This window comes from Octopus sinensis, linkage group LG2 (assembly GCF_006345805.1).
Source record: "Octopus sinensis linkage group LG2, ASM634580v1, whole genome shotgun sequence".
In the NCBI taxonomy this organism is placed as follows: domain Eukaryota; kingdom Metazoa; phylum Mollusca; class Cephalopoda; order Octopoda; family Octopodidae; genus Octopus; species Octopus sinensis.
The window spans coordinates 170,610,622-170,637,446 of NC_042998.1; the positions used below are offsets into that span (position 1 = coordinate 170,610,622).

At 36.8% G+C, this 26,825-nt stretch overlaps 1 protein-coding gene across 8 annotated transcripts in view; it reads left to right on the forward strand.

The window, feature by feature from the left end:
- Positions 1 to 25,092, forward strand: part of LOC115228691 (baculoviral IAP repeat-containing protein 7-A) — a 71,689-nt gene extending 46,597 nt beyond the window's left edge. For all 8 annotated transcript variants that reach the window (XM_036500406.1, XM_036500409.1, XM_036500411.1 and 5 more), the window contains 2 exons: positions 17,490 to 17,609; positions 24,023 to 25,092. In XM_036500406.1, the coding sequence (XP_036356299.1) occupies positions 17,490 to 17,609; positions 24,023 to 24,213 (311 nt within the window). In that variant the 3' untranslated portion in view covers positions 24,214 to 25,092. The remainder of the gene's footprint in view (positions 1 to 17,489; positions 17,610 to 24,022) is intronic.
- Positions 25,093 to 26,825: the final 1,733 nt, after the last annotated feature.

The following is a 26,825-nucleotide window of genomic DNA, read 5'->3' on the forward strand; positions in this document are numbered from 1 at the left end:
TAAATTAATTCTAAGGTCCTTTGATTCTAGACCTTGCTTCCATACCTGGAATTTCTTCTCTAGCTCTGGTAGTGAATCAGTTATAAGAACAAGGTCATCAGCTGAGGTGGGCAGCATTAATCGAAAAGTTAACGTCATTAATTTGTTAATTCTTTGAAAATGTAACGGAAGTTAACATCAATTTCTATTGAAAAAAGGCATAACTACAGTTTAATACCCTACCAACTTTGTTGCCTCATAACTTTCAGAAAAATGGATACTTTTTAACAAAACTTTCACCAAATAATCGCTTATATCCTATAGATTGAGTGTATGTAAGGATTTGTTGGAAAAATTTTCTGAGGGGTTGGGGAGAGGAGTTTCAGAAAATTCACAGGACCCAACATTTTCCCATCATAACTTTCTGAAAAATAGGTATTTTTTAGTGAAATTTTATATAAATACCTTTCAAACAGTATAGATTATGATTACAAAGAAATTTGTAGGCAAAATTTTTGAAGGGGAGAGGGTGGTCTGGAAAATGGAGTTTCAGACCAGATGGCCCACATAAGTTGGTATTTCTCCATTTTGACAGGGATTTCCTCCTATGTTTTTCATCAAAGTCTTCAGAATGATGGGAAGCAACTTTTCCCAAGAAAATTTTGAAAATTTTTTTTCACCCCCTCCACCCTCTCACTGCCCCAGTCTGAAATGGTTTTGGCCATTTTTTTTTCACTACGCACTTAAAACCCATGAGAGAAACATTTTTGGTTAATAAAAAATTGTTTATAATTTCAGAGGAAAATGTGTAATTTAAGGGAGATCAGGCTGTTGTTTCTAGGACATCCCAAAACCTCCCTCCTTGTTTCTTTCTCACTTATACATCTATTGATATTTTTCAATATTTTTCTCCCCATAAACAAATTTTATGGAATGATGATATCAAAGTAACACACGTGTAGTCCCAAACAAGCAAGGCTGTGTTATGTGTGTGTGTAAGAAAAAAAACACCTAAAAGCACCTTTAGTGTTCATATTAATTTGTCAAATGTAATACTTATTTGTTCATGTTATTTTTAATTATTCAGATTCATGAGGGGTGTCCACAATATTTGCTTGTAACTTTGTAAATTTCTTTACATACAGATTTGAAATTTCGTCAGTGGGTGCTTTATATACCACTGTTTATAGTTATATAATTTTAACTGATCTTGCCGAGTAAATTTGACTTTTAAGGGCAGGTAAATTTAATTAACAGGTGTAAAAGCATTAACATTATGGATAAGTACTAAGATTGAAATTCTTAATGTTTGATTTGTTGCTAAAATTATCCCAGATGGTAACCAAAAAAAATTTTGTCACTTTTCAAGATGAAGTAAATTAATTTGAATTAATAAAAATTCAGGCATAATTGGTAAAAGATTTTATTCTTTCGGTACATATTTCATACTTTGGTGCGGAATAATTTTTTTCCACAGTTTTTTTTCGGGTGCATTCAATGTATGTGACCTCCAAACTTGCCGCAAGCCACTTTTTTCCAGAAAAGAAAAGTGGGAGGGGTGGTGGGAACCTCAAAGTTTCCCACCAAGGGTGTTTTGTTCTGAAGGTTGTTTTGCTTGCTTTCAACGAATGTGACATTGAAATCATGCATAAACAGCTCCTTTTTCCAGAAAAGGAAAGACTTGGCTGCTATTTCTAGTATGCCCTGCTAACACATAATGGCTATTTGTGTTCACATGGAAATATTTACCAACTTTTTCCCTTCCATTTATTTTTTCCACTTTATGGAAGTCAATATTTCCTCTATTGACATCCACCTCAGCAAGGTCATGGATCAGGTGGAAACACATTAATCACTGTTCCCTCTTGACAGGACAAAGAAATTTCCTGCTCTCTTTGTAAGCAACAAGCAGGTGGATTTGGTTTCAAATCCAGGCAGGGCCAAACAAGGTCCTACAAGTTATTTATGATAATAAGTGGCGTTATATTGGGGTTGAAAGAATACAGTATTAAATATGCTAAGACAATCTGAAAACAATTGAAACTTTTAAACGTTTACTGGTTTTTATGAAATTTTTGGGTTAATGGACTTGAGTTAAAGGAAGCTAAATGTAATGGAAGTTAATTAGTCCGATAATGATTTTCAAAGTTAACTTAAAAGTTAAACTGCTAGTGAAAATGTTAACTTCATCAATTAACGATTAACGGACTTATTCCCAGCTCTGGCCATCAGCATAGAGGAGCTCCCAGGGGCAGCCAGTCTTAAATTCCTCTGTTATTGCCTAGAGGACTATGATGAACAAGAGAGGGCTGAGGACTGATCTTTGGTGAACCCCTATCTTACATCATACCCATATATATTTATAATACAGAACACCTACATCATATTTGTCACTAATATCTTACATCATACCCATACATATTTATAATACAGAACACCTACAACATATTTACCACTAGTATCATAATTGTCTTGCATGTCTTATACTATATGCATCATCATCATCATTTAACATCCACTTTCCCATAGTTAAATAGGTTAGATGAAATTTGTTGAAGCAGATTTTTCTGTTGCCAGATGCCCTTCCTGTCACCAGCCCTCACCTGTTTCTGAGCAAGATAATATTTCCCATAGCCAGACATTTTGCACAGAACACTGGAAATTAACAATATTGTTTGTAAGGTGGTAATGCTTCTTTACAACTATCATTCAATATTATGGCCGCTCCCATCATTTCAACATATGAGTGTTTGAAGGGGAGATCTTAAAGTTAAAGAAAGTAATAGAAAGAAGGAAAGAAAAAAAACTAAGAAACTGCATCTATTTGCGATGGATGCATGAATGTAATTTCAGTCCAGGTATGGATTTTGCTATGAAGTTGCAATGGACACTGATGATTTTGATTTTGCCTGGAATTGGACAAGAGTGTCTGCTGATTGTGAGCTATAGTTCTTCTATTGTTGTTTTTCTTCAACTTAATTTGTTTGGATGCATCATGATACATTTTACATCATGCAGATCAATCTAGGCAATGACTTTCCCAAGATCTCAAGTTAAGCTGTAGAGATCTTAGTGATTGCTTCAACTTATCCTTATACCTAAAGACAGGCCTTCCTTTGCCACGATACCCCTCCTCTTGTTGGGCATACAGAAGAATTTTTTGGAATGCTGTCATTTTCCAATCGAACAACATGTCCTACCAATCTGCAGTGAATGCTCAGCAGCATCCTTTAGATACTAGAGATATCACATTTTTCTAAGATTTTGGCATTGGATATCTTATTTTACCATTTTATGTTACATATGTCATGCAAACAGCACGTGGAAGGTTTCAAGTTTCTTTATATGTCTGTCAAAATACAAGATTTGTATATGCTTACTTTAGTTTTCAGACTGATATCATGTTCATCCCACAAATGATGGGTAAATCTTCCAAAAGCACTTATAGCCTTAGCTATTCTAACATTGATTTCATCATTATTATACTTCCAAGATATTTAAATGACTTGACCCATTTCAGTGGCTTCTTGTTTATCATCACATTTGAGTCTTGAGTATGTCCTGCCCAGGCCATGGTTGGGATAAAACTTCAGTCATCTTGATGCTAATAGTCAGTCCAAATGCACAATCTGCTGCAGCAAACCTGTCAACCATTTCTTGAATTCCCTCAAATGTGTGAGAAATCAAAGCACAATCATCAGCAAACAGCAAGTTATGCAGGATCTCTTCCTTGGTCTTTTTCTTTGATCTGAAACTTTGCCCTTTCAGTTTTAATAGACCTCCTTTTGTGCAAAACTGGAATTTTATACCTCTCATGGTAATCCCTGAAAGCATGTTGGAGCATCATTGAAAAGAATATGGAAAAAAATACAGGGGCTAAAACACATCTGCATTTGGTTCCAGTAGCAACAGAAAATGCCTCTGAACATTGACTGCTATATATCACTGTTGCCATCATTCCTTTATGCAAGGATACAATCACCTTTATCGTGTTATCAGAAAGTCCAGCTTTTGACAAAATTTTCCAGAGCACTTCACAATTCACTATATCAAAAGCCTTATTCAAGTTGACAAAGACCATGTACAAGTCAGTGTTTTCTTCATGTGCTTTCTCTTGAACTTGTCGAAGGCCAAATATCATGTCAACTGCCTCTCCCAGCCCGAAATCCACTTTGAGATTCAGGATATAAGCTATTTATTACATGTTTATTGATGCAGTTAAAGATCATCCTTGCAAGAATTTTTCCAGCTATGTACAACAAGCTTATTTTCCTGTGATTATCACATTCACTCTTCTTCCCCCTTGTTTTTGTATTAGTGTGTTATAGATGCATCTTTGAATTGCTGGGAAACAGATTCAGTTTCCCAGATCAAACAGATCAATTTGTGCAGCTTACTTACAAAATGTCTACTACCATGCTTGTATACCCCTATTGGAATATCACTTTGTCCAGAAGCTTTACCATTCATTTAATATATAAACGAATAAAAGAATAATAAAACTGAATAACAAATAAATGGACAGGAGAATGCATGATAAATGAATGAATTTCCAGCCAGTGTTTGGAAATATCTTTAGAGTTGTGCTCTAGCAGTGTACTTAATATTTGAAGTAATGTTATATTGCTATGATATATGAATACCATGAAATCTAAGTGAAGAAATATAGTGATACAACAAATAGTCATTCATTAACCCTTTTGATACCAACCCGGCTGAAACCGGCTCTGGCTCTGAGTACAAAAGTCTTGTTTTCATAAGTTTTGAATTAAAATCTTCCATCAAACCTTAGCCACAATTTATGTTCCTAACACTATCTGAATGATAACTAAGTTATTTTACTAAACTCTTTGTTATATTTAAAGTAATTGAAAGAAACACAGAGCATCTCAAAATAAATACAGTAACGAAAGGGTTAACAGAGTTGAGTCTTACCACACTACTTCAATATGCTTACAGACATTTACAAACTACCATTAGCCATCCAGGCTGAGGCTAGCAAGAATGCCAGGCTCATTTCAGACTAGTTGGGCCTTGTCAATGTGTACTTGCAGCCAGCCACATGCCTAGACAAAATTTATCACCTCCAATATAGAAAACAGTGAACGATAATACACTCACTAGTGTCTCAAATTGTTGTTGGATTGAATAATTTGCCTATCAGTGGTGCATATACAGTATGATACATAGATGGTTATTTTATTTCAATATTTCTTCAATTATATACGTTGAATCATATGCTAACATGAACTCAGGATTTGTTCAGTTCCCTCTGGTCATAATCAAATAGTTTTTTAACAAAATCATCCCTTTTTCTTTTTAATAAAATAGACTATATATTTTAGAAACTGAAATTATAAAATCAAAATGAAATGTGTGAATATTGTTTTCTTTCCAATTTAAATAATGGCTTTTCAAGAAAACTTTGTTTATTTTTATCTCAATGTATTCCTTCACTATAATTATAGCTTACATTATAATTCAAATATACTAACTTTTCTATTTTTCTGCTTTGAAATGAAATGGAAATTGATGGTTAAATTAATGAACTGAAATTATAGGTTTCTTAGGAATTAATGACATTTGAAGCTTTTAGTTTTAGAAATATCAATCGAAATTTGTATGGGATATTGAGTCAATTTTGGATATCAAGTTAGTTTAAATTTTAATTAGACTTAGATGACTAAAATGGACATATCTAAAATTAGACATATCTAATGATGTGTTCAGACATATCATTACTCATCACTTTACATTTGTTTGTAGGAAAAATGCACAGGTTCCAATAGAAAGCTAAGAAAAATACATGAAGACCTGCATGCTTATTATGAAAGGGAGCAATGGATAGTGTAATGGAAGGAGCTTTAGGTTTTATTAGTTAGAGAGGTGACCATCAGATAATCACAACCCAACCCCACATTCTCCTTGGTTCTCCAAGCCCTGGATAATATTCCACTTGAACTTATTTTCAAGTGTCTCAAACTCAAGAAAGGAAAAGAGCTATTATGTACTGAAGAAGAGGTTCAGTGGGCTGAGAATGTGGATTTAGCATGGGGAGGGGTAAGTGTTATAATTCTCAGCAGCTGTTATACAGAAGAGCTGTATAGCAAAGCTGATAAGTAAGTAATTATAATAAATCAGAGACAGGTATGCTGTTATCTAAGAAATGGAGAAATAAGTAACTGAAGTAGTCAGCATATGCAATAGGATAATTGAGCTGAGAATAGCTATAGACAACTCAACTGCAACATTTATCTCTGCATACACTTAACAGGAAGGATTAACAAAACAGAAAAACGGTTTCCATGAAACTGTTTTGTAGACTACCTGATGATAACTGACAGTGACTTCAATGGACATGTTATTCTCTTAATGCAGCTTCCATGGCATATATGGAAGTTATGGGTATAGTACAAGAAATGAAGAGAATGTAAAGCTCTCTGGTCTAACAATTTGCAAACATGCTTCAAGAAAGCAGCCAACCACCTCTTCGTCTACCAATCTGGTGAACAATAAAATCAGATAGATTTCATTCTTACCAGGAAACAGGAAAGACAGGTCATTGTGGTACAAAATCTTTGCTTGTAAAGAATGCACTATCCAACACAGATTATAGCTAGTGACTTTTGATCATAACTCAGTAGACACAAAGACAGGAGACGATGTGGAAAAGAAAAACATGTAAGCTAAAGAACCACAGTTGGGCATAGGTTTAAATATATTCTAATTCATATATGACTTTAAAAAGAAAGATTTAGATAGCTGTAGAATTGACAACAATTGGGAATTCCTATGAAATAACCTGCTTAGGGCTACAGATCAGACATATAGCAGGTGCAAAGTCCTATTCAAATTCAATGTGACATAGTTGATAGGGTTGTAAAGGTTAAGAAACAAGCTTAGAAAAGCTAGAAGGAAGGTGGTAATAGAGAACATTAGCAAATATCTAGAAGGACAGCTGGGAAACAGTTCCACTTGGCTAAGAATGAAGCAGAAAGAAAGATTTGCGAATATCCTGCAATATTAGGTTCAAAGGTTTAAGGTATTTGGGATTGTTAGAGAGAGCTGAGATGTCACTGGAATAAAGTGTATTCAAAATGAAGGTATACTTACCATCACTATGAAACATAACAAAGTGGCATTGAAGTACTATTATGAGAAACTGTTGAACAAGGAAAATGCATGGAATAAAGAGTGGCTACCTCATGCTGACCTGAGGTACCAACAATTCAAATTGGCGGCAGTGTGGTAGATAAAGTGATTATGGGCATGAAGGGAGGGAAGCTGCTGGTCTATCAGAGATAGTTGCAGAAATACTCAGAATATCTCATGAGGTAAGATACAGATAGTTAACCAAGTAATACAGGAAGGTATCATACCCAATGGCTGGCATAGCAGCAGCATCATAAACTGCTCCAAAAGCAAAGGAGATGCCTTAGAGAGAGGAAATTATAGAAAAATCAAACTACCGGATCAAATTATGAAAGTCATGGAGTGAGGCATAACACGATTAACAGTGTAAAAGTAGATGAGATGCAGTTTGGCTTTTTCTTGTAAGACGTACCATGGATGCAGTCTTACTAATGAGGCAACTTCAGGGAAAATGCATGGCTAAGAACAAACCATTATTCCTGGCATTCATTGACTTGGAGAAGGCATTTGACAGGATACCATGTTCAGTAATTTGATAGTCACTAAGGAAACTAGGTGTAGGTGAATGGCTTGTTAGGACTGCACTAATTATGTTCAAAGATAATCATCAGTATGAGAATCAATGATTTTAGTGACAAATTTAACATGAAGACAGGAGTTCATCAAAGCTCAGTCCTCTCCTATTCATCATAATACTGCAGGTCATAACAGGTGTTTAAGACTGTATGTCCATGGAAACTCCTATGTACAGACAGTCTCGTTCTCATAGCTGAATCTATAGGGGAGTTAGAGAGTAAATTCCAGGTATGGAAGATAAACTTAGAATAGAGACATCTTCAGGTAAATATAGCAAAGACTAAGGAGGAAAGAAGACAGAACCCTGGTATCTTCAAGAAAATAACTTTTCTTAATATGCTAAAAGGGAGTAGTTATAAACTTGATATGCTATGCTCTGTGTAAGCTACAGGCATACAAGTGGTGGTGTGGAAATACAGGCAGGCTAACAGACAAAGTAAACTTTGTGATAGATGCACTGGAACAATACATTCTATGAGCAGAACATTTATTCCAGTTGGCTATTAGCACTCATTTTGTACCTGTATAATATTTGCAAGGGATATCATCACTCCCATCTCTAGCCTTATGTGATAATCACAGGCCTAGGTTTCTGTCCCCACTGTGAGTTAATCACTGGTGAGTGATGAAGGCTTTCTCCACTTGCAAATACTATAAATGTTTTTAAGCGACATACAGTCGCTGATCTCATAAAATGAAAGATAACTTGTTTTAAATCTCTGGGCAAGTAATATGTAGTAACAGTACTGAATAGTAAAGTTTATTTGCCAACATTGAGGGTAACTGGAAATTCCTGTGTGACAGCTTACTGAGTGCCACAGACCAAATCTGCTGCTGGTGCAAAGTCCCTTCCAGACCTAGGGTAATGTGGTGGTGGAATAATACTATAGACAAGGCCATTAGAGCAAAGAAACAGGCCTGGAAAACCTGGAAGAGTGGGGGTACCAGATAGGTATATATGGCCAAGGGAGAAGCAGAAAAGAAGTTTGCCAATGTTCAGTGACATGAGGACCAAAAAACTGAAGTATTTCAGATTGTAAGACAGTGTGTGAGAGGGAATTGGGATGTCATAGGAGAGAAATGTGTTCACATAGATGATGGTGCACTTGTACTTAATGATTCTGCAAAGAAACAGACTTGGAGATGCCATTATGAAAGACTGCATGTGGAGAATGAATGGGAGGAGGAGAGCCTGCCAAATGTTGACCCAGTTGAGGGACCAGCTATCCAAATCAATAGCACCCTGGTAGATAAAGCAATTAAGGATATGAAATCAGAGAAAACCCCCGGTCCATCAAGAATCACTGCTGAGATGCTTAAAATATCTGGTGGTGTGGGTTATAGTCTAGTCACCCATATTGTAAATCAGGTAATTCACAAAGGAGTCATACCCACTGACTAGTGTAGCAGCAATATAGTCAACTGCTACAAAGGTAAAGGTGATGCTTTACATAGAAATAATTACAAGGGTATCAAATTGCTGGATCAGGTGATGAAGGTCACAGAGAAGATCATAGCCCAACTAATTAGGAAGAGAGTTAGCCTAGATGAGATGCAGTTTGGTTTTGTGCCAGGTAGAAGCACCACTGATGCTATATATCTGGTAAGACAACTGCAGAAGAAATACCTAGCCAAAGATACTTGGCTTTTGTTGACTTGGAGAAAGCCTTGGACAGGGTCCTCCGATCTCTAATCTGGTGAGCATTGCGGAAACTAGGGATAGATGAGTGGTTAGTAAGAGCTGTACAGAGATGCTGTCAATAAGGTGAGGGTCAGCAATGAGTATAGTAAAGAATTCCAGGTAGAAGTAGGGGTTCCCCAAAGATGAATCCCTAGCCCCCTCTTATTCATCATAGTCCTCCAGGCAATAACAGAGGAATTCAAGACAGGTTGCCTCTGGAAGCTTCTCTATGCTGATGACCGTGCTCTCATAGCTGAATCACCCCCAAAACTAGAGATGAAATTGCAGGAGTGGAAGCAAGGTCTAGAATCAAAGGGCCTTAGAGTCAATGTAACAAAAACCAAAGTCTTAGTAAGTAGGAAGGCAGACAAATCACAAACCCCTTCAGGTACAAATCACAAACCCCTGCTCAATCTGTAGAAAAGGTGTAGGTAGAAACTCCATATGATGTACACAGTGTAAGCTATGGACACATAAGAGGTATAGCAATATCAAAAGAAAGTTAACTGGCATGATAGATTTTCTGTGCGGCAGATGCACAGGGACAAAAAACATAGAAGATGTTCAGAAAACAGATTGCGTCACATGCCAGAGGGAGAAACTAGAAGTAGTTGATAGCTTCAGCTACCTAATTGGCAAAGTCTGTAGTGGGAGAGCATTGCCACTTGAATAAGAATAGCCTGGGTAAAGTTCAGAAAGCTCCTGCCTCTACTGGTAACAAAGGGCCTGTTGCTCAGAGTGAAAGGTAGACTATATGATGCATGTGTGCATACTCCCAGGCTACACAGTAGTGAAACATGGGTCATGACTGTTGAGGACATGTATAGGCTTGAAAGAAATGAAGCTAGTATGATCCGCTGGATGTGTAATGTCAGTGTGCACACACGACAGAGTGTAAGCGCCCTGAGAGAAATGTTAGGCATAAGAAGCATTAGATGTTGTGTACAAGAGAGACAACTGTACTGGTATGGTCATGTGCTGTGTATGGATGAGGAGAGCTGTGTGAAGTGTCACGCCCTAACAGTGGGGCCCATGGAAGAGGGAGACCCAGGAAGACATGGGATGAGGTGGTGAAGCACGACCTTCGAATGTTGGGCCTCACAGAGGCAATGACAAGAAACCAAGACCTTTAGAGATATGCTGTGATTGAGAAGACCCGGCAAGTAAAGTGAGATCACAGCTGTAGCCAATACCAGTGTCACATAACCAGCCCATTTAAAAGTACCCTTGAATGACCGGGTGATGTGCTTTGCTTGAGAAGATCTATTGAGTCAAGTAAAATCAAAAATCAAAAGCAAATCAAGATCTAAATCAAAAGGGAAATTGTAGTTGTGGATGATGCCAGTGCCACCTGACAGGCACCCGTGCCGGTGGCATGTAATAAGCACAATTCAAGCATGGGTCAATGCCAGTGCTGCCTGACTGGCTCTCGTGCTGGTGGCACATAAAAAGCATCATCTGAATATGGTGAATGCCATTCCCCCCATCCCCACACCGACTGGCTCCTGTGCCGGTGGCACATAAAAAGCACCATCTGAACATGGTAGCTGTAACTATCTGGCAGCAGTATATATGGACTCTGTAGGAGAACAAGCAAAGGTTTGTCTTGCACAATCAATGTATCCTCAGATAATTTTTGTCATCCATTCCTCCCTTTATCCAACACTGTTCTTATGTTATGCACGAATTGACAGACATGGTGGTGGATGTCTTCCATACTTAATCCTGTAGTTTCACTGGGTCTGTATGTCCAGTTTTGTTTTTAATAAACCACAATACACATTGTGCCTTTTCTTAAGGAGTAGTGATTTTTTTAGGTCTTTCATTTAACAGAACCTTTTCCATCAACGGAGTACCTGGAAAACATAAATGCAATGTGGTTTAAAACTTTCATAATCACTGAGTACATAGAACAAATCTGATAAACATATCCCATCAATTGCCTTTGTAATAATTTTTTGAAATTGTAAAGTGACTTTATGGACAGCCTTTATATGTGTGTGTGGTGTGTGTGTGTGTGTGTTTCTATGTGTGTGTGTGTGTAATGTTAGGTGTAGTGTACAGATATTGAATACACGCACACACACAAGCAGAGCACTTTATTAGTTTAAAATTTTAAATCCCACCTAATCAAGTTAACCTAAATTTACATTTAATTTTTAACAACTCTAACTTGACATCCTCCCGTAAGTAACATCTCTCAATCTATTAGTGTTTATATCATGGATAATAAGAGCATTCCTGACCTCTGCAATATGACTACAACTAGTATCCTTTTATTTTGTAATATAATCCACCACCACCACTATGCTAGATAGCAACAACCAACATAACTGTCTTAGACTGACCATGTCCATAAAAAACCCATATCAAATTTCGGCACAATGGCTGGAGAATATCTAACCTTTATACAAGCCGGTAATAGGTGCTTATCTGACTACAAACACTAAGGTTTTAGGACTGTCCCTCTTCCAAATTTGGTAATACAATGCCGCTACATCTAGTAAGTGACTTTTATACCATCTCCTTACCTACTTTCACTTCTTTGTAGCTTGTCTACCTCAGTTCTTTATTCTACTTGCATATTTCCACCTTTTCCTCCTACCTTCCCCATGTAATAGCCATTCCTTCAGTGCTCTGCTTGTTATAACCAGAAATGGCTCTGACAAAAGTAGCATTAATTTTCTTAGGTTGTTCCCCAATTGATCAATAGACCAATTGAGTAAACTTATCAGTAATGTACCTATAATGACTACTGGAAACAGTTGTAAGCCAAATTTGCTCCAATAAATGAAAAATATGTAATGACTATTATTTTTAACTTGTTTCTTATTTATCACTCTCTGTAAAAACCAATTTGTCTGGAACCCATCCACAGATTTACAATATAGAATTGTGACGGACCTTAACCTTGGACCCTACCACAAGATTACCGGGAGTTCTTCACTAATCTAAGTAATATTGTTGGCCTGGTGTGCCAACAGAGAGCTTATGAAGTATTTTACCCGGATTGATAATCCCTCACTATACACACACACACACACACACACACACACACACACAAACACCCACCCACATACACACACATACATTTATATACACAATGCAGCACCTCACCTAAATTTCTCCTCAAGCCATCCCCACCACCCAAATCTTTTTATAACTGACCGCTCTAACACCTGCCTAACTACAGTATTCTGCTGTTGTAATAAAATATAAGCAGAACTATATATTTCATCATCTTTTTCTCTGATACTGGTTATCTTTCTCACTACCTGGAACCATTTCACTAGAAACTCATCCTTCATTCTTAACACTGTCTCTTCCTACTCACATTTTACATTGATCACCCTTCTCTACTATTAAATTATCTTTCCTTCACCACCCAGCATCTCTCACTCTCCCCATACACTATGTCTGCTTCTCCCCTCACTCCAACCTATCCACACGGCATCTCTCTTTCATTCTTCTCCTGCATCATTATTACTATTCTGCTGATCTTTGCCCCATTCTGTACTGCAGGTCATCACTTTACTTTCCCCAACTCATATATATCATCAATCACCCCCTCCACGTTTGCCCACCATTCACTACATCCTCCCTAGTCTCCACAGTCATCATTCACTCTTCCATTCAACATATATCTATCATACTTCAACACTTGTTCTTCACTCATTATATTCATCTCCTCACACATTTCCCATCTGTAACCATCCTTCACTCTCATCATACACTCTTACAACCTCTGTTCACCTACACTCCTTATTCTTCTGTCTCATTCATACTCACCTTGTACTTTCAAGGTCCTCCCTTACATCTAATCACCACTATCTTATCTCTCTTCCAACTCCAACATGGTTGCTCTCATCTTTTCTTCTATAATGTGAGTAGCCATTTTGCTCCTCTACAGCAAGAAACCTGTTCTGACTCTTTCTGTCATAATTTAACCCTACATGTCCTAGCATGAAGTTTCTTCCCTTTCAATTGAAGTGGATCTTAGGTTTGCAAGCTGCATGGTAACCTCTCTAGTGCTGGTGCCACAAAAAGTACTCAGTACACTCTGTAAAGTGGCTGACATCAGGAAGGGTAAACAACCATAGACACATTGTTAAAGCAGGCATCAGAGCACAATGCAGTCCTCAAACTTGGTGAAGCCTGTCACACCATACAACCTATGCCAGTTTGGAAGATGGACAATAAAATATGATGATGATATATTGATATACTCATTGCATAAGTTGAATGATCATTACAAATAGTTTCCTACCATAAGTATTTCACTTTGCAATTGATGAAAAACATAATGTGAATCCCAAATGGTGGACAGAATCCATTGGTGCATACCCAGCTATGCATGAATTAATGTGAAAGACAAAACTCATTTAGTGAACCAGGCTGTGTCCCTTGATTTAGCATTAGTACTTATGTGGAAACTAGCTAGTAAACAGAAAAAATTGCAAATCAAACAAAAGAATGACTAAGGCACAAGAAAGACACTTGTGGAATTAGTTAGCGGCATATAAGGGATGACAATGAATAATAGAAGGGGTAGATTCTGAAGTTCAGCTTTGTAGTGGTAGACACCCAGTACTCTATTTTCCTATCAACCATTTCTATTCCCATCCATCACTCATTGTCTTATGCAAAAAACTATGTAACTTCCATCAGTATCTCTCTTCCATTACTCCTTTTTCTCACCCTAGTCACTGTTTCTCATATATACTTTTCCTCCCACTCATCTTGATCCTTATGTTATCAGTCCCTCTCAATATATACTCCTTTTTGGTCTATTTGTCTTGCTCACAATATAGAACAGTGAAGACTCTTTTAACCATGCAGGGTACACTGCAACCTCACAAGTTAGATAAAATGCACCAAATACACTCTTATGCATTTGGCAAATGAGCAAAGAAAATCAAGAGACAAGAGGACCAAACAACTTCTCTAGAACTGATGCTATGATTAAAATGCACCCAGCACACTCTGTAAAGTAGTTGCTAATACAATATGAAGAGCATTCAGCCATAAAAAAACATACCAAAAAGGAAATGTATGAGCTAGACCTTGTTCTATGATCTGTTTAGGAAGGTAATAATTCCAAATAAAATTGACTTCAACCATGACAACCTGGTCATTCTATGCCAACACAAAGTAAGTGTTAAATAATGGTAATGATAATTTTATACATATATATATATGTATATATATTGATAGAAATGGTAAGACAACAAAAGAATGAAAGAGACCTCGATATTATCAAAGTAGAGGAATTTATCTGTAAATATAATCATCATCATCATCGTTTAGCGTCCGCTTTCCATGCTGGCATGGGTTGGACGGTTCAACTGGGGTCTGGGAAGCCAGAAGGCTGCACCAGGCCCAGTCTGATCTGGCAATGTTTCTATGGCTGGATGCCCTTCCTAATGCCAACCACTCCATGAGTGTAGTGGGTGCTTTTTATGTGCCACCGGCACAGGTGCCAGACAAGGTTTGCAAACAACCATGATCGGATGGTGCTTTTTACGTGCCACCAGCATATGTGACAATTATTCAGTAGCCATGATAAAACTCTGAGTTTTGGATGTTGGGGTGGAAACCCACGCCGGCATCTCTTCAGTTATCAGGCCATCAAAAAGATGCTATGAAAATGACCGTTAAACAAAAGGAAATTACTGTGTGATTGACCGTTATTAAGACAAAAGAACTATTAGAATGACCGCTAAGTAAAGGGAAGGAAGTAAAGGTAAGGGAGTAAAAATGTTCATAGCAATCACGTAAGTGTGCATGTCCATACATACACATGTGTGCCCTTACACCCATGTACATGTGCCTATATGTATATACTCATCCACCCTCACTTGAAACACACACATGCTCACCCACACATTTGCCAAAAAATATATACATACCCGCATACACGCTTGCACACACACACACACACACACGTGCACAAAAAAGGTTCATATACACGTCTATATACACACATGCACAAGAAAGAATAGGGCTAAAGGCAAAATACACAAAAATGTGTAAAAATAGTGTAAAAAATAAGCAATGAAAATTAAAAGTAAAGGTGTAAATATGCTCATGGCAAACATGTATGCACACATGTGTGCATGCACACCCACATACATGTGCCTATGTGCATATACTCATCCACACTCACTTGAAACACACACATGTGCACCCCCACATTCACCAAAAATAATTTATCCAGCCGTAGAAACATTGTCAGATCATCAGACTGGGCCTGGTGCAGCCTTCTGGCTTCCCAGACCCCAGTTGAACCGGCCAACCCATGCCAGCATGGAAAGTGGACGCTAAACGATGATGATGATGATGACAGACTCATGCTCACACACCAACACACGCACACAAAAAAGGTTCATATACACATCTATATATGCACATACTCACATGCATGCAAACACACACATCTATATACGCACATACCCACACACATGCATGCACAAAAAATTCCATATATATGTCTATATAAGCACAGGAAAAATGCAGGGTGGAAGGTAAAATACAGAAAAATATGTGTAAAAAAGTATAAAACAATATCTCTATAAATATGTCAAAAAAATATATAAAATATATATAAGAAATATAAGTAAAAAGTATAGAGAGATAAAAAGATGCTACGTGGACACAATATAAAAAGCAAGTCCTCTCTGTAATCTCGGGGGTACCAAAAATGTAGCAAATATTTAGCCACATATGGACATGATCCAAAAAGTTCAGTTCTTGAACTTAGACATCTGGCAGGGTCTAAGCTGCTTTTCCAGATGAGCCATCTTTCCATATCATGATCTTTGTGATATGAAAAGATGGCTCATCTGGAAAAGCAGAAACATTTATCACTGCAAAATTTGATGTAGTGATATCTTTTGCACTATTTTTTCCAGCACTGGTCAAAACTTGAACTACTTGAAATAACAAATAAATGTATGTATAAAAATAATTGTGGGTAAGGGCATACTCATGCATTTATAAAAATACACATAACACATTAATATGTATATTTGTATTTTTTAGGTTAAAAAACAAACAAATTGTCTAAATAACTCTATTGTTTCCTATGAATACTCTGTTAAATATTTGGATAATTCAGTGATTAAACTGAGTTCAAGGTCAATCTGTGCCAAGCAGCTTCACTCTCCGTGCTTTAGCTTTGTTGCGATAGCAATACACACATATATATTCTTTTATCTATATCTATCTATCTATCTCTCTCTATATATATAAATAAATATATGTACATGTGATTGGTGTGATTGTCAGTTTAGTCATATACATCCCATCAAGGCAACAGGTTATACTGAATTATATGGTTCCAGTAGTGCTTACCATGATATACATACCTTACATTGATTTCAGCTTCATCCCATGAAATGTCAATGGCTTTAAGGTCATCGATGAAGGTGTGGCAAAAAGTCGCTTTTGGTTGCCCTTGTTTTCTCTTGCCATGCAGTGGCTTCCACAGAATAACAGTTTTCACATGCTGCAATGATGGTAATCGAAGGACATGGCCTGTGAATCACAAGCGGCACTCAGTGAAAATGTCATGGAGTGGATGGTTATCAGTTCAGTGATGTATCTCATCATTAGTGATGTGGTCCTGGTATGAAAGTCACAGTATCCGCCGGAGGCATCATAGCTGAAATACATTGAGTCTTCGCGTAATCTTTGCCAATGTCTTCCATGTTTCTGCCGCATATATTGACGATGCTGTTGAAGAGGCACACTTTGGTCTTGGTAGAGATTGCCATGATAGGTTTGAGTCTTTGAAAGACAGCCAAGGCCTTCCCAGTCGGCAGGCAATGTCGCATTCAGCGTCTCCATCATTGGCCATGATGCTGCCCAAATAGGTGAACTCATCAACTTCCTTGATTTGGTGTTGTCCAGTCATCAAGGAGACGCCGTTGTTGTTCCCATTGACATATCCAATCCTCATGATCTTCATCTTGCTTGCACTTATGCAGAGTCTAATCTTGGCCACCTCCCACTCCACTCTCTCAGTCATTGTGCAAATGACATTCTTCGTTGCTCCACATAAAGTCTGATGCGCAAGTTTTTTTTGTGTGCTTTTTTTAAGGTTCGTCCTTTTCAAGTGCATCAGAGTTACTTGAAGTGATAGAAAAATCTTCTGATTTAAATGATGTAAATGATGTAAATGATGAAGAACAGGGTGCACAAGCAGGCATAAGAGATTCAAGTAAGTAATTTCTGATCATTCCACTAATTCTTCACACTTTGAAATTATAAGTAAATACTAAATGGTCTTCCTTCTATCTCTCATGGTTCTAACAATGAAGTAGTGGCTACTAACTGCTGTTACCTCACATTGGCATTAGGCTGCTGTTACTCTCAAGGCAACAACATCTGATCTTTCTACTTTGACCATCAACATCATATCAATTTTCAAGCTGTTCCATTTATATTAGATTTTATCTATTTTTGCCTGTTCAATGTTGAGAATAATATCCATATCTCAGATTATATGGATATTTTTTCTATTCAATGGTCAACAATTGTTAGCAGATATACATTGACATGTATGCTTAATGACAAATATACCAGCAAAAAGCTAGAATAAACAAATAGTCACTACTGACAAAGTTGGTGTTAACCCACTGTCAATTCTGATCAAGCAACTCTAGGTTCAAATGGATTCAAGTTCTGACCATCTCATCTTATTTTCAGGATTACATTATTCAATCTTCCACCTTTCTACCTTTTTAAGTTAATAGAATGTGAATTGAGAGAGCCTTGACCAGTGGCAATTCATGTATAGGCACTGCAGAACTGCAGTACCCCCTATTTCCACTCACTATTATCGATAACATTCAATATAATGAGTCCTTGTTTCTTTAGCTCTTTCTTTATACTTGTACATTTTATAATCCTTAAGCTTAATGTCAGTAGCCATCCCCTAATTTATGACAAAAATACAAAATCCTTGTATAGAGCTGTGTGCTTTACAGTTCCTATGACATGATGTTTGGCTGTTGTGTGCATGCTCACATGTCTGAGATAGGAAGCTGCACTCTAGGAAGAGAGAGCACTGTTGTTCATGCAGTGCCAACCCTTGTGTGCTGGTGAAAAGTAGTGTCTCTTTTTGACTCCATGTGTCTTGTGCTTAAAAACGTGTTTATATTCTTGAATGTGATAAATTGTAGAACTAGATTATTATCCTACTTCCAGCTACAGTGATGCTGCCAGGATTTGAAAAATAGGATAGATTTTTGAAAAACAAGGGGGGAATTTACAGTATTAACAAATTAAACACTAGCTGGCAATGGCTAAAACACAAACCAATCAAGTTTATGTATAAATTTTCTTTTTATATGTTTGTTTCCTTTTACACAATATTAAAACATTTTCTGAAACAGCATCCCCACTAATTTTATCTACAAGCTACCACTGGCCTTGACTTTTATTTCTAGCAGTTTGAGCAACCACTTTGAAGTATCCTTGTTAGCTTGTCTGGAAGAGCTGTTGAAATATGAATCTACCAATTTTATGATGGATTGATGATTGTTATCATGTCACTGGTGCCAGAGGCAGTGGTGATGATAACAGTAAAGATAGCCTTTGTATACGATAAGTGCACAGGAGCATTTAAGTTCAATGATCACTCAGGAACTCAATTCACACAAATACTCATGTTGCTCCTTAGAAGTTGTTTATATGTTCCTGCTAATTAACAGCAGGAAGTGGATGTTCGAAAAGCATAATGGCCTAAGTACAAACAGGTTGGAAAAGCATTTCTATAGCTATAAATAAATACCATATTGAGGCACAGTTCATCATTGCAATTACTGTGAAGACACGGTACAGTTTATATTTCACTAGCTGATAATATTAAGCTAAAATCCTCCTCTGGGAAAGTGACATACTCTACCCAAGGCAGGAATATTTTTCATTCAATCAAATCTGAATATAATTACCAGTCTTATGAACTCTTATAGAACAGTTCAATTTAACATAGTTGACTCTTTTCTGCCAACTCCCTAACCTTTCAATATCATTTTACAACATGCTGAAAAGGTGAAACTGATGTTGCTAATGATTTGGATTAGTTCCATAAATTATCTTGTTTATCTCAATATTGAGTGTATTCTATCTAGCCTTTGTAAGTGTTAGAAATATGACATGTGCTTCATCATGGACATGTAGAAGACCTCAGAGACATCCTGGCTGAAGCTGACCATGCAGTTGTTCTGCTTGTTGATGATCTTACACTTTAGTTATTTAGAGGGGGATGAGAGAGAGGGGATGGGGAGTGAGAGAGGGAGAATGAAGAGTGAGAGAGGGAGAATGGAGGGAGAGAGAGGGAGGGAGGGAGAGACAGGGAAGTGAAATGAGAGAGGCGGGGTGAGAGAAAAAAGTAGAAACAAAAGAAGAGAGAAAGAAGTAGAGAAAGATGTATACATATGTATGTATATAATAGATATATGTATCTCTATATTAATATGCGAAGGGGAAAATGTGTGACACTGTGGTTAGTTAAAGGGAGAGAGAGAGTGTGAAAGATGGTCAGTGGTGAGAGCTTGGAGGAAAGGCTTGCTATTATGGTATGCAGTTAAATAGAGAGAAAAAGAGAGGGATAAGAGAATATTTAACACAGGGGAAGAAGAAAGGGGTGAGAGAATAAGAGGGAAAATGAGAGAGAATGTGTTTACAAAAGGGAGCAGCACAAGTGTTATTCTTCTTGTTTTGTTTTTTAATTTTCATACCACCCGTTTGTTAATGCATGCACTTTAGTGAAGTAATTATCAGCTGCTCAGTCAAAGTTTATGAAATATGGCCAACAAGTGACAAGGTAAAACTAACAAGACAAAGAATGATAAGGTTTTTTTTTTCTCAAATAACCCATATTGTTAAAACTTTACCAGCATAGTGAAGCAGAATGATATTATAGATAATATCTTTGATTTTGCTCCATAGTTAATACTGTTTACTTCTTAACATAAAGTGAAAAATAACAGACAACTCACAAAGTAGAAGATGTAAGAATATAAAATCTTTCAGATGTTTCTTGAGATTGCACCTTTAATACTACTTACATGGGCTTTTACATCATCTCAAGGTTCTAACAGTTCATAAAATTATACAATTCCATCATATAATTTTCAAAATAACCATGGAATTTCCATGGGGTACTACTAATTATTATTAATTTAATGACCTATTGTTTTATGTCTGATATAAGCAATACTTTGTATTGTTGAAATATAGGTATAGTTTCAACAAAGAATTAAGTAAAAGAAGCTAGAACAATAGAGAAAGAAAAGAAACTCTTAACAGATCAAAAAACATTAGTTTATAACTGTTTTTATTTCTATGTGCAACATTGTGACATAGTCACACTTGATGACACTCAGGATTTTTCTGAAGCACCTTTAATGGAATACATTTAGTTTTCTATCCATCTTTATTGTGCTCTTCCAAGTTTCACTAACATAGATTGCAGTAAGCTGAACTATGGAGTTATACAGATGAAATTTCACATCAGTTCTGATGTTTGAGACTGTCCAGATGGAATGCATATGCTAGAACACTGCTGCCACCTTTCCAGTCCTGCAGACTATGTCCAGTTCCATATCACTTGTCCTGCTTGCAACACTTCTATCTTGTGCTGGTTGACTTTAATAGCTACTTCTTGGTCCATAGTATTGCCCACCTTCATCGTTTTCATCTTCACTATGCCGATCCTTAGCCTATCTTCTCCACATTTTGTTGCTGGGGTATTGTCAACTCTTGCAGATCTACTGTTTTCTGCTATCAATGACACATCTTTTCAAAATGAATGGTTTAACTGAAGAAAGTACACATATATATATATTGAATATTCTATTGGATAATAGGTCATGTTCCACTAGTTTTCCGTTCGTATTGCCTCCATTCAAATTATAAATTGGTTTAAATGAACCCACATTCACTCTCTGTGTGTGATTAGAATGGAAAGTTTGTGAGGAACTCATTGACCCAATTTGCTGACTTTTCCTATGGCACACAGGTGTCGATGAATGGTTGAATGACCAAATTCTGGCTTCTCTGCTAGTTCCTCAACAGTTACAACAGGATTTTGTTCCACCAGGGTTTGCAGGACATCTTCATCGAGCTCTACAGTTCATACAGGATGAGGCTCATCTTCTAGATTGTAGTTTCCAGCTTGGAATTTCTGGAACCACCATTGACACTGGTTTACACTGATGTTGCTTGTATCAGATCTCCATATACTGTGGGTGAAACTTTGGGGTTCATTAGTTAAGTTATTGAATTAATTTGGTTAATGTAATTGATGGTGCAACATAGATCTTTGCTGAATTTCACTTTTTGAGGCTTTTATAAGCATAGTAGATGGCAAAGGCTGTTGACTCAGCTTTCAAAATCAACTCTTTCAGCTGCAGGTTGTTTGTGAGGTTAATCCTGATCTCAGAATTTTGCACAGCTTCTTTTGATCTCTGCACCAGAATATTTTTGTCCTCAAAACTCTCTACAATTTTTATAACTTCTGCAAGGGTCTGGCATAGTAATTACAGGTGTCCAACCAGCTACCCGACCTGGTCACAGTCAGCTGAGGTGGATTACTAATTGTTTTCAATTGCACTTGACTGTGTTTGTTTTTTACAGTAGCAACCTTAACAATGGCAATCAGACAATCAACTGCAGGATAGAAAGCCTTTATTTTCAGAGCACAGTTGTGCAGAAGGTGGGAAAAGCAAGTTACATTAAAGAGCTTTATTCCATGATTTTTAACTTTATTAACTTTAAAAAGTGATTAATTATAAAAAAAACAATTTTTTAATCTTTAATTCTAAACTTCTTATTTTTGGCTCTAAAAATTTTAACTTATTGGCTAAAAATTGCCTTCATCATATGATATATATATATATGTATATATATATACATATATATATATATCACCATGTTGATTCGCTAGCTTCTGCATGCATTTTTTTTCTCTCCTTGTTTCTCTCCGTGTTTCTTTTCTGTGTATCTTTCTATTGAAGAGCGTAGGCTCGAAACGTAAAAGACTTGTTTTATTTATTTATATTCCTGAGCGCCATACTAATACAATTGTTTGTTTGTATTCCACCTGCCTTCGTCTTTTGTTTATTTTCATAAAGCTTCCCGTTATATATATATATATAAAGAAAATATGTTCTTGAACCCACAAGAGTAAAAAAAAGAGACGAAGACAGGCAAAAACAAGGAAAAATGCCACTTGTATTTGAATACTATGCAAATATTCTTTTAAAAAAACTTTTCATTTAATTTTTCTAAAATTTAATTGTTTTCCATACTTAGAGGTGAAAAGTCTCAATGACTGAAATCGGTTCTAAAATGTTTTTTATGATAAAATTATTTTAGCATTTTCTACCTTGACTTATTTTCTTTATACATATCAATTCGTGTGTTCCTTTTCAACCTTTATATATATGCATATTGTAAGTTGTTCAATAAGAAATTATAACATTTTAAGATTATAAAGATAGTTTAAAAATTTAATTAAAAATAATGAAAATGTGTTTACAAAAATATAAAAATAGAAGATTGAGAGAAGAGTGAGATTACAAATGCTGCAAGAAATTGTTGCAGAACATCAATGCCACTTGGCTAGCCACATTCTCTGTCTATCCAATCAAGATCATTCAAAAACAATCATGAATTGAGAGCCACTTGTGAGAAGGCATAACAGGGCAGGCCGAAAATCACTTGCTGGTGGACATTTCAAGATGACCTGAAAACGGCCAACATTACATTGAATGGATGTGCAGCCAACTCAACCCAGTGAAGGGAGCTTGACATCCAATGCATTGAGCAGTGCAGGAGTACCTAAAACTAAAAAATTAAATACAACAAAAAATGACAAGAAATTTTGGCAACGAAACATTTTGTTTTCAGTATCTTTAGGAAATTTAACAGTTTCATCCATGAGATGCTTGTGAGATCCTCTTGGTATAGCAAATTAACTTTGACCAGCAAAAATCTTTTGTCTGATGGATCTCCAACTTTGCTGAGGCTAACATATAACTAACCACTTTAGTAATATTATAAAGAATGTAACTTATTAAAATTTAATCGAGAAAAATGAATATTTATTCCTGTTTTCTTGAGAGATGTTTAAAGAAAGGAGATTCATAATTTTCATTCACTCATTCGTTCACACACACACAGAAAAAGAGAGATGAGAGTTGCAAATCAAACCAAAAGTTATGTTGCAGACAATCAGATTCTACAAAAATTGTAATAATGATTATTACTCTATTGTGAGAAGGTGATAAGCAAGCAGAATTGCAGTGAACAAAATCCTTAGCACCATTTCTTCTGGTTCTTTGTATTCTGAGTTCAAATACTGCTGTGGTTTATTTCTGCTTTTCTTTCTTTCAGGTTTCACAAGATAGGTACCAGTTGAGCACTAGGATTGGTGCAATTGACTTAAACTTCCCTTCAAAATTGATGGCCTTGTGCCAAAACTATTTGTAATATTCCATTATCCCAGACCAATATATATTCATTCTTTTACAGATTCAGTTTTCTTTCTACGTCTCTATATTCCTTTTTTTTATCATATTTAAACCAAAAATGTTTTATTTATTTTCTTTTTTTCATCTATAGATGCCGATCTAATAGCAGAGAATAATATGTTGAAAGAAGGACAGCTTTGTAAAATTTGTTTAGATGAAAAACTGAGTGTGGTATTTTTACCATGCGGTCATTTTGTCTGTTGTGTAACATGTGGATCTCTTCTTACAGTTTGCCCTGTATGTCGGAAAAATATTTTACATTTGGTTAAGGTAATTTTCTGAGTCAATTTTTGACAATGGTAACAAAAACATTGAAGGTGATGGCAGTGGAGCAAGACTGTTTAGCAACTGCATGTGGATGACTGTCATCAAGAAAAATCTGTCCATTCAAGATTTCGTGTGAAACTGGATCTAACAACCGTTTTATCTTCAGCATGGTTTTTCTGACCAAGACCATCTCTATACGACAGACTGGACACAGAAGATAGCAGACAGGAAGCCAAACCAGCAATCAGTTGGCCAGAGTGCTGTGACAACACAAGCTGTTTGTGGAGTTTAGAATCCTGACACTCACATGATCTAAGTGCCACTCAGGGGAATTTTCATGTGTTGTTACCACCATACATTCAGCCATAAAGCTCATAAATGCTTTCAACCCTGTTCATTTCCAGTTTCACTTTCAGGAAACGATGCAGCCAGGAGCTAGTAGCAGTGGCAGTACCTGCTTTTTCCCCCTACACCCAGTCACCTTTTCCAAATCAGTAACCACACTGGTATCCATTTTTTGTGGACATTGGGATAGAAGTTAGTATCCTGCCACCTACTCAAGTACCAGGTAACAAGAAACGTAAACCAATTTTTCTCCAGGTTGTTAACCATTTTCTGATTGTGACCTTCAGAGAAAGATTGATTACTCTGGATCTTGATCTCAGGCAAGTGTCTTAACTTACTCCTGATCATGCTCAGATTGTGAAGGCTAAGCTTGAGCACATGCTGGAACTGGGCATAGTTCATTCATGCAGTAGCAATTGTTCTTCACCTCTTCATCATCATCATCATCATTTAATGTCCGCTTTCCATGCTAGCATGGGTTAGACGATTTGACTGAGGTCTGGCGAACCAGACTCCAATCTGATTTGGCAGAGTTTCTACAGCTGGCTGCCCTTCCTAACACCAACCACTCCGAAAGTGTAGTTGGTGCTATTACATGTCACCTGCACAAGGGCCAGTTTGGTGATACTGGCAACAGCTACGTCCAAATGGTGCTTTTTACGTGCCACCTGCACAGGAGCCAGTCCAGTGGCACTGGCGATGTCCTCACTCAAATGTTTCACATGCCACCAGCTCAAGTGCTAGTAAGGCGACGCAGTAACAATCACACTCGAATGGTGTGCTTAACGTGCCACCGGCATGAAGGCCAGTTTGTTGCTCAGGCAACGATCTCACTCGTATGGTAATCTTAGCACTCCACTAGCAACGGATGCCAGTCACCGAGTTTGATTTCAACATCGATTTCACTTGCCTCAACTGATCTTCACAAGCAGAGTTTAGTGTCCAATGAAGAAAAGGCATGCATAAGTAGACTGGTTACCCCTTTCATATTGTCCAAAAATAATCTTCAGGTGACTGGCAGCCCTATAGTGGCTAATGCCTTCTTAATGCACATGCAAAGCCTGATAGATACCCTGTACTTCATTTTCAGAACTTTTCTTCCACTCATGAGTATTTTCAAAAATTGGATCTTGAGTGTTTTCAAAAATTGATCTCATTTGGGCATGCAATCAAATACTCATCAAACCAGAGGATATTCTTAAAATGGCTATCACTACTCTCTTCAGGATTTTCAAATTTCACGAAATGCCATTTGGTTTATACTATGTTTCCTCCACTTTCCAGCATTCCATCGATATTGTAGTCTGAGGTTTACCTTGTGTCTATGCATATATTGATGACTTACCTGTTACCAGTACAACTGAAGATGAGCACAAAAAACATCAGCTGTTACCTTTTCCAATTCATGCTCCTTTATATCATTCACACCTGCAATTCCTGCACTATTCCCATCATTTTGCTCAATTCACTGTGAATGGGCATTATTGACAAATGGCAATTGGTAGCCATTAAGCAGAACAAGTAGCTGGCCAGCTAAACAACAGACAGATGGCAAAAACACAAAGCAATAGGCAGATGGCAACAGTGTCTTCAGTTAACATCATGACAGCAACTGTTATAATACCTTCTCCAAGAACAATAAACTCCCATCAATGTCGTTGTTCACAGTAACAACATTTTGTTTATGATAAAAATATTTTTCTATCAAAAATCTCTTACAGTTTTCTGTGTTCTTTATCATAACAACAGCAACAACACTGGCAACAATTAGTCATGTACAACAACTGCATAGTTAGAGGAGAATGAAGGGCAGTGTCATTTACATAATAGTGTGTGTTGTTAGATGTGATAATAAGTAGATCATTAATGTATTAAAGTAAGAGAGTTGGGATAAAACTGAATCTTGAAACATGCCAGAGTTGATAGGGTATGTGATATCTGACTATTCAAAAAAGACTTCAAAAATAACTAGTAGAGACTTCTCTTGAAAATGGACAAAATTTGGTATCGTCATGTTATGAAGTACATACAGAAAAGAGTTTAACCCCCACACACAGCAACAACATTCATGCTGATATGCTTGCTACATTAGGGGATGATGCTCCAGTTTTATCAACAGTGCAAAAGTGGGCAGTTGAATTTAGAAAAGGAAGGGAGTCTTGAAAATGACCCAAGGGCCGGACATCCTGCAAATGCCACAAATGAGGAAAACATTGATTGTGTTCACCACATACTGATAGCTGACAGGTGATTGACTATAAATCAAATAGCTAATGTCATTA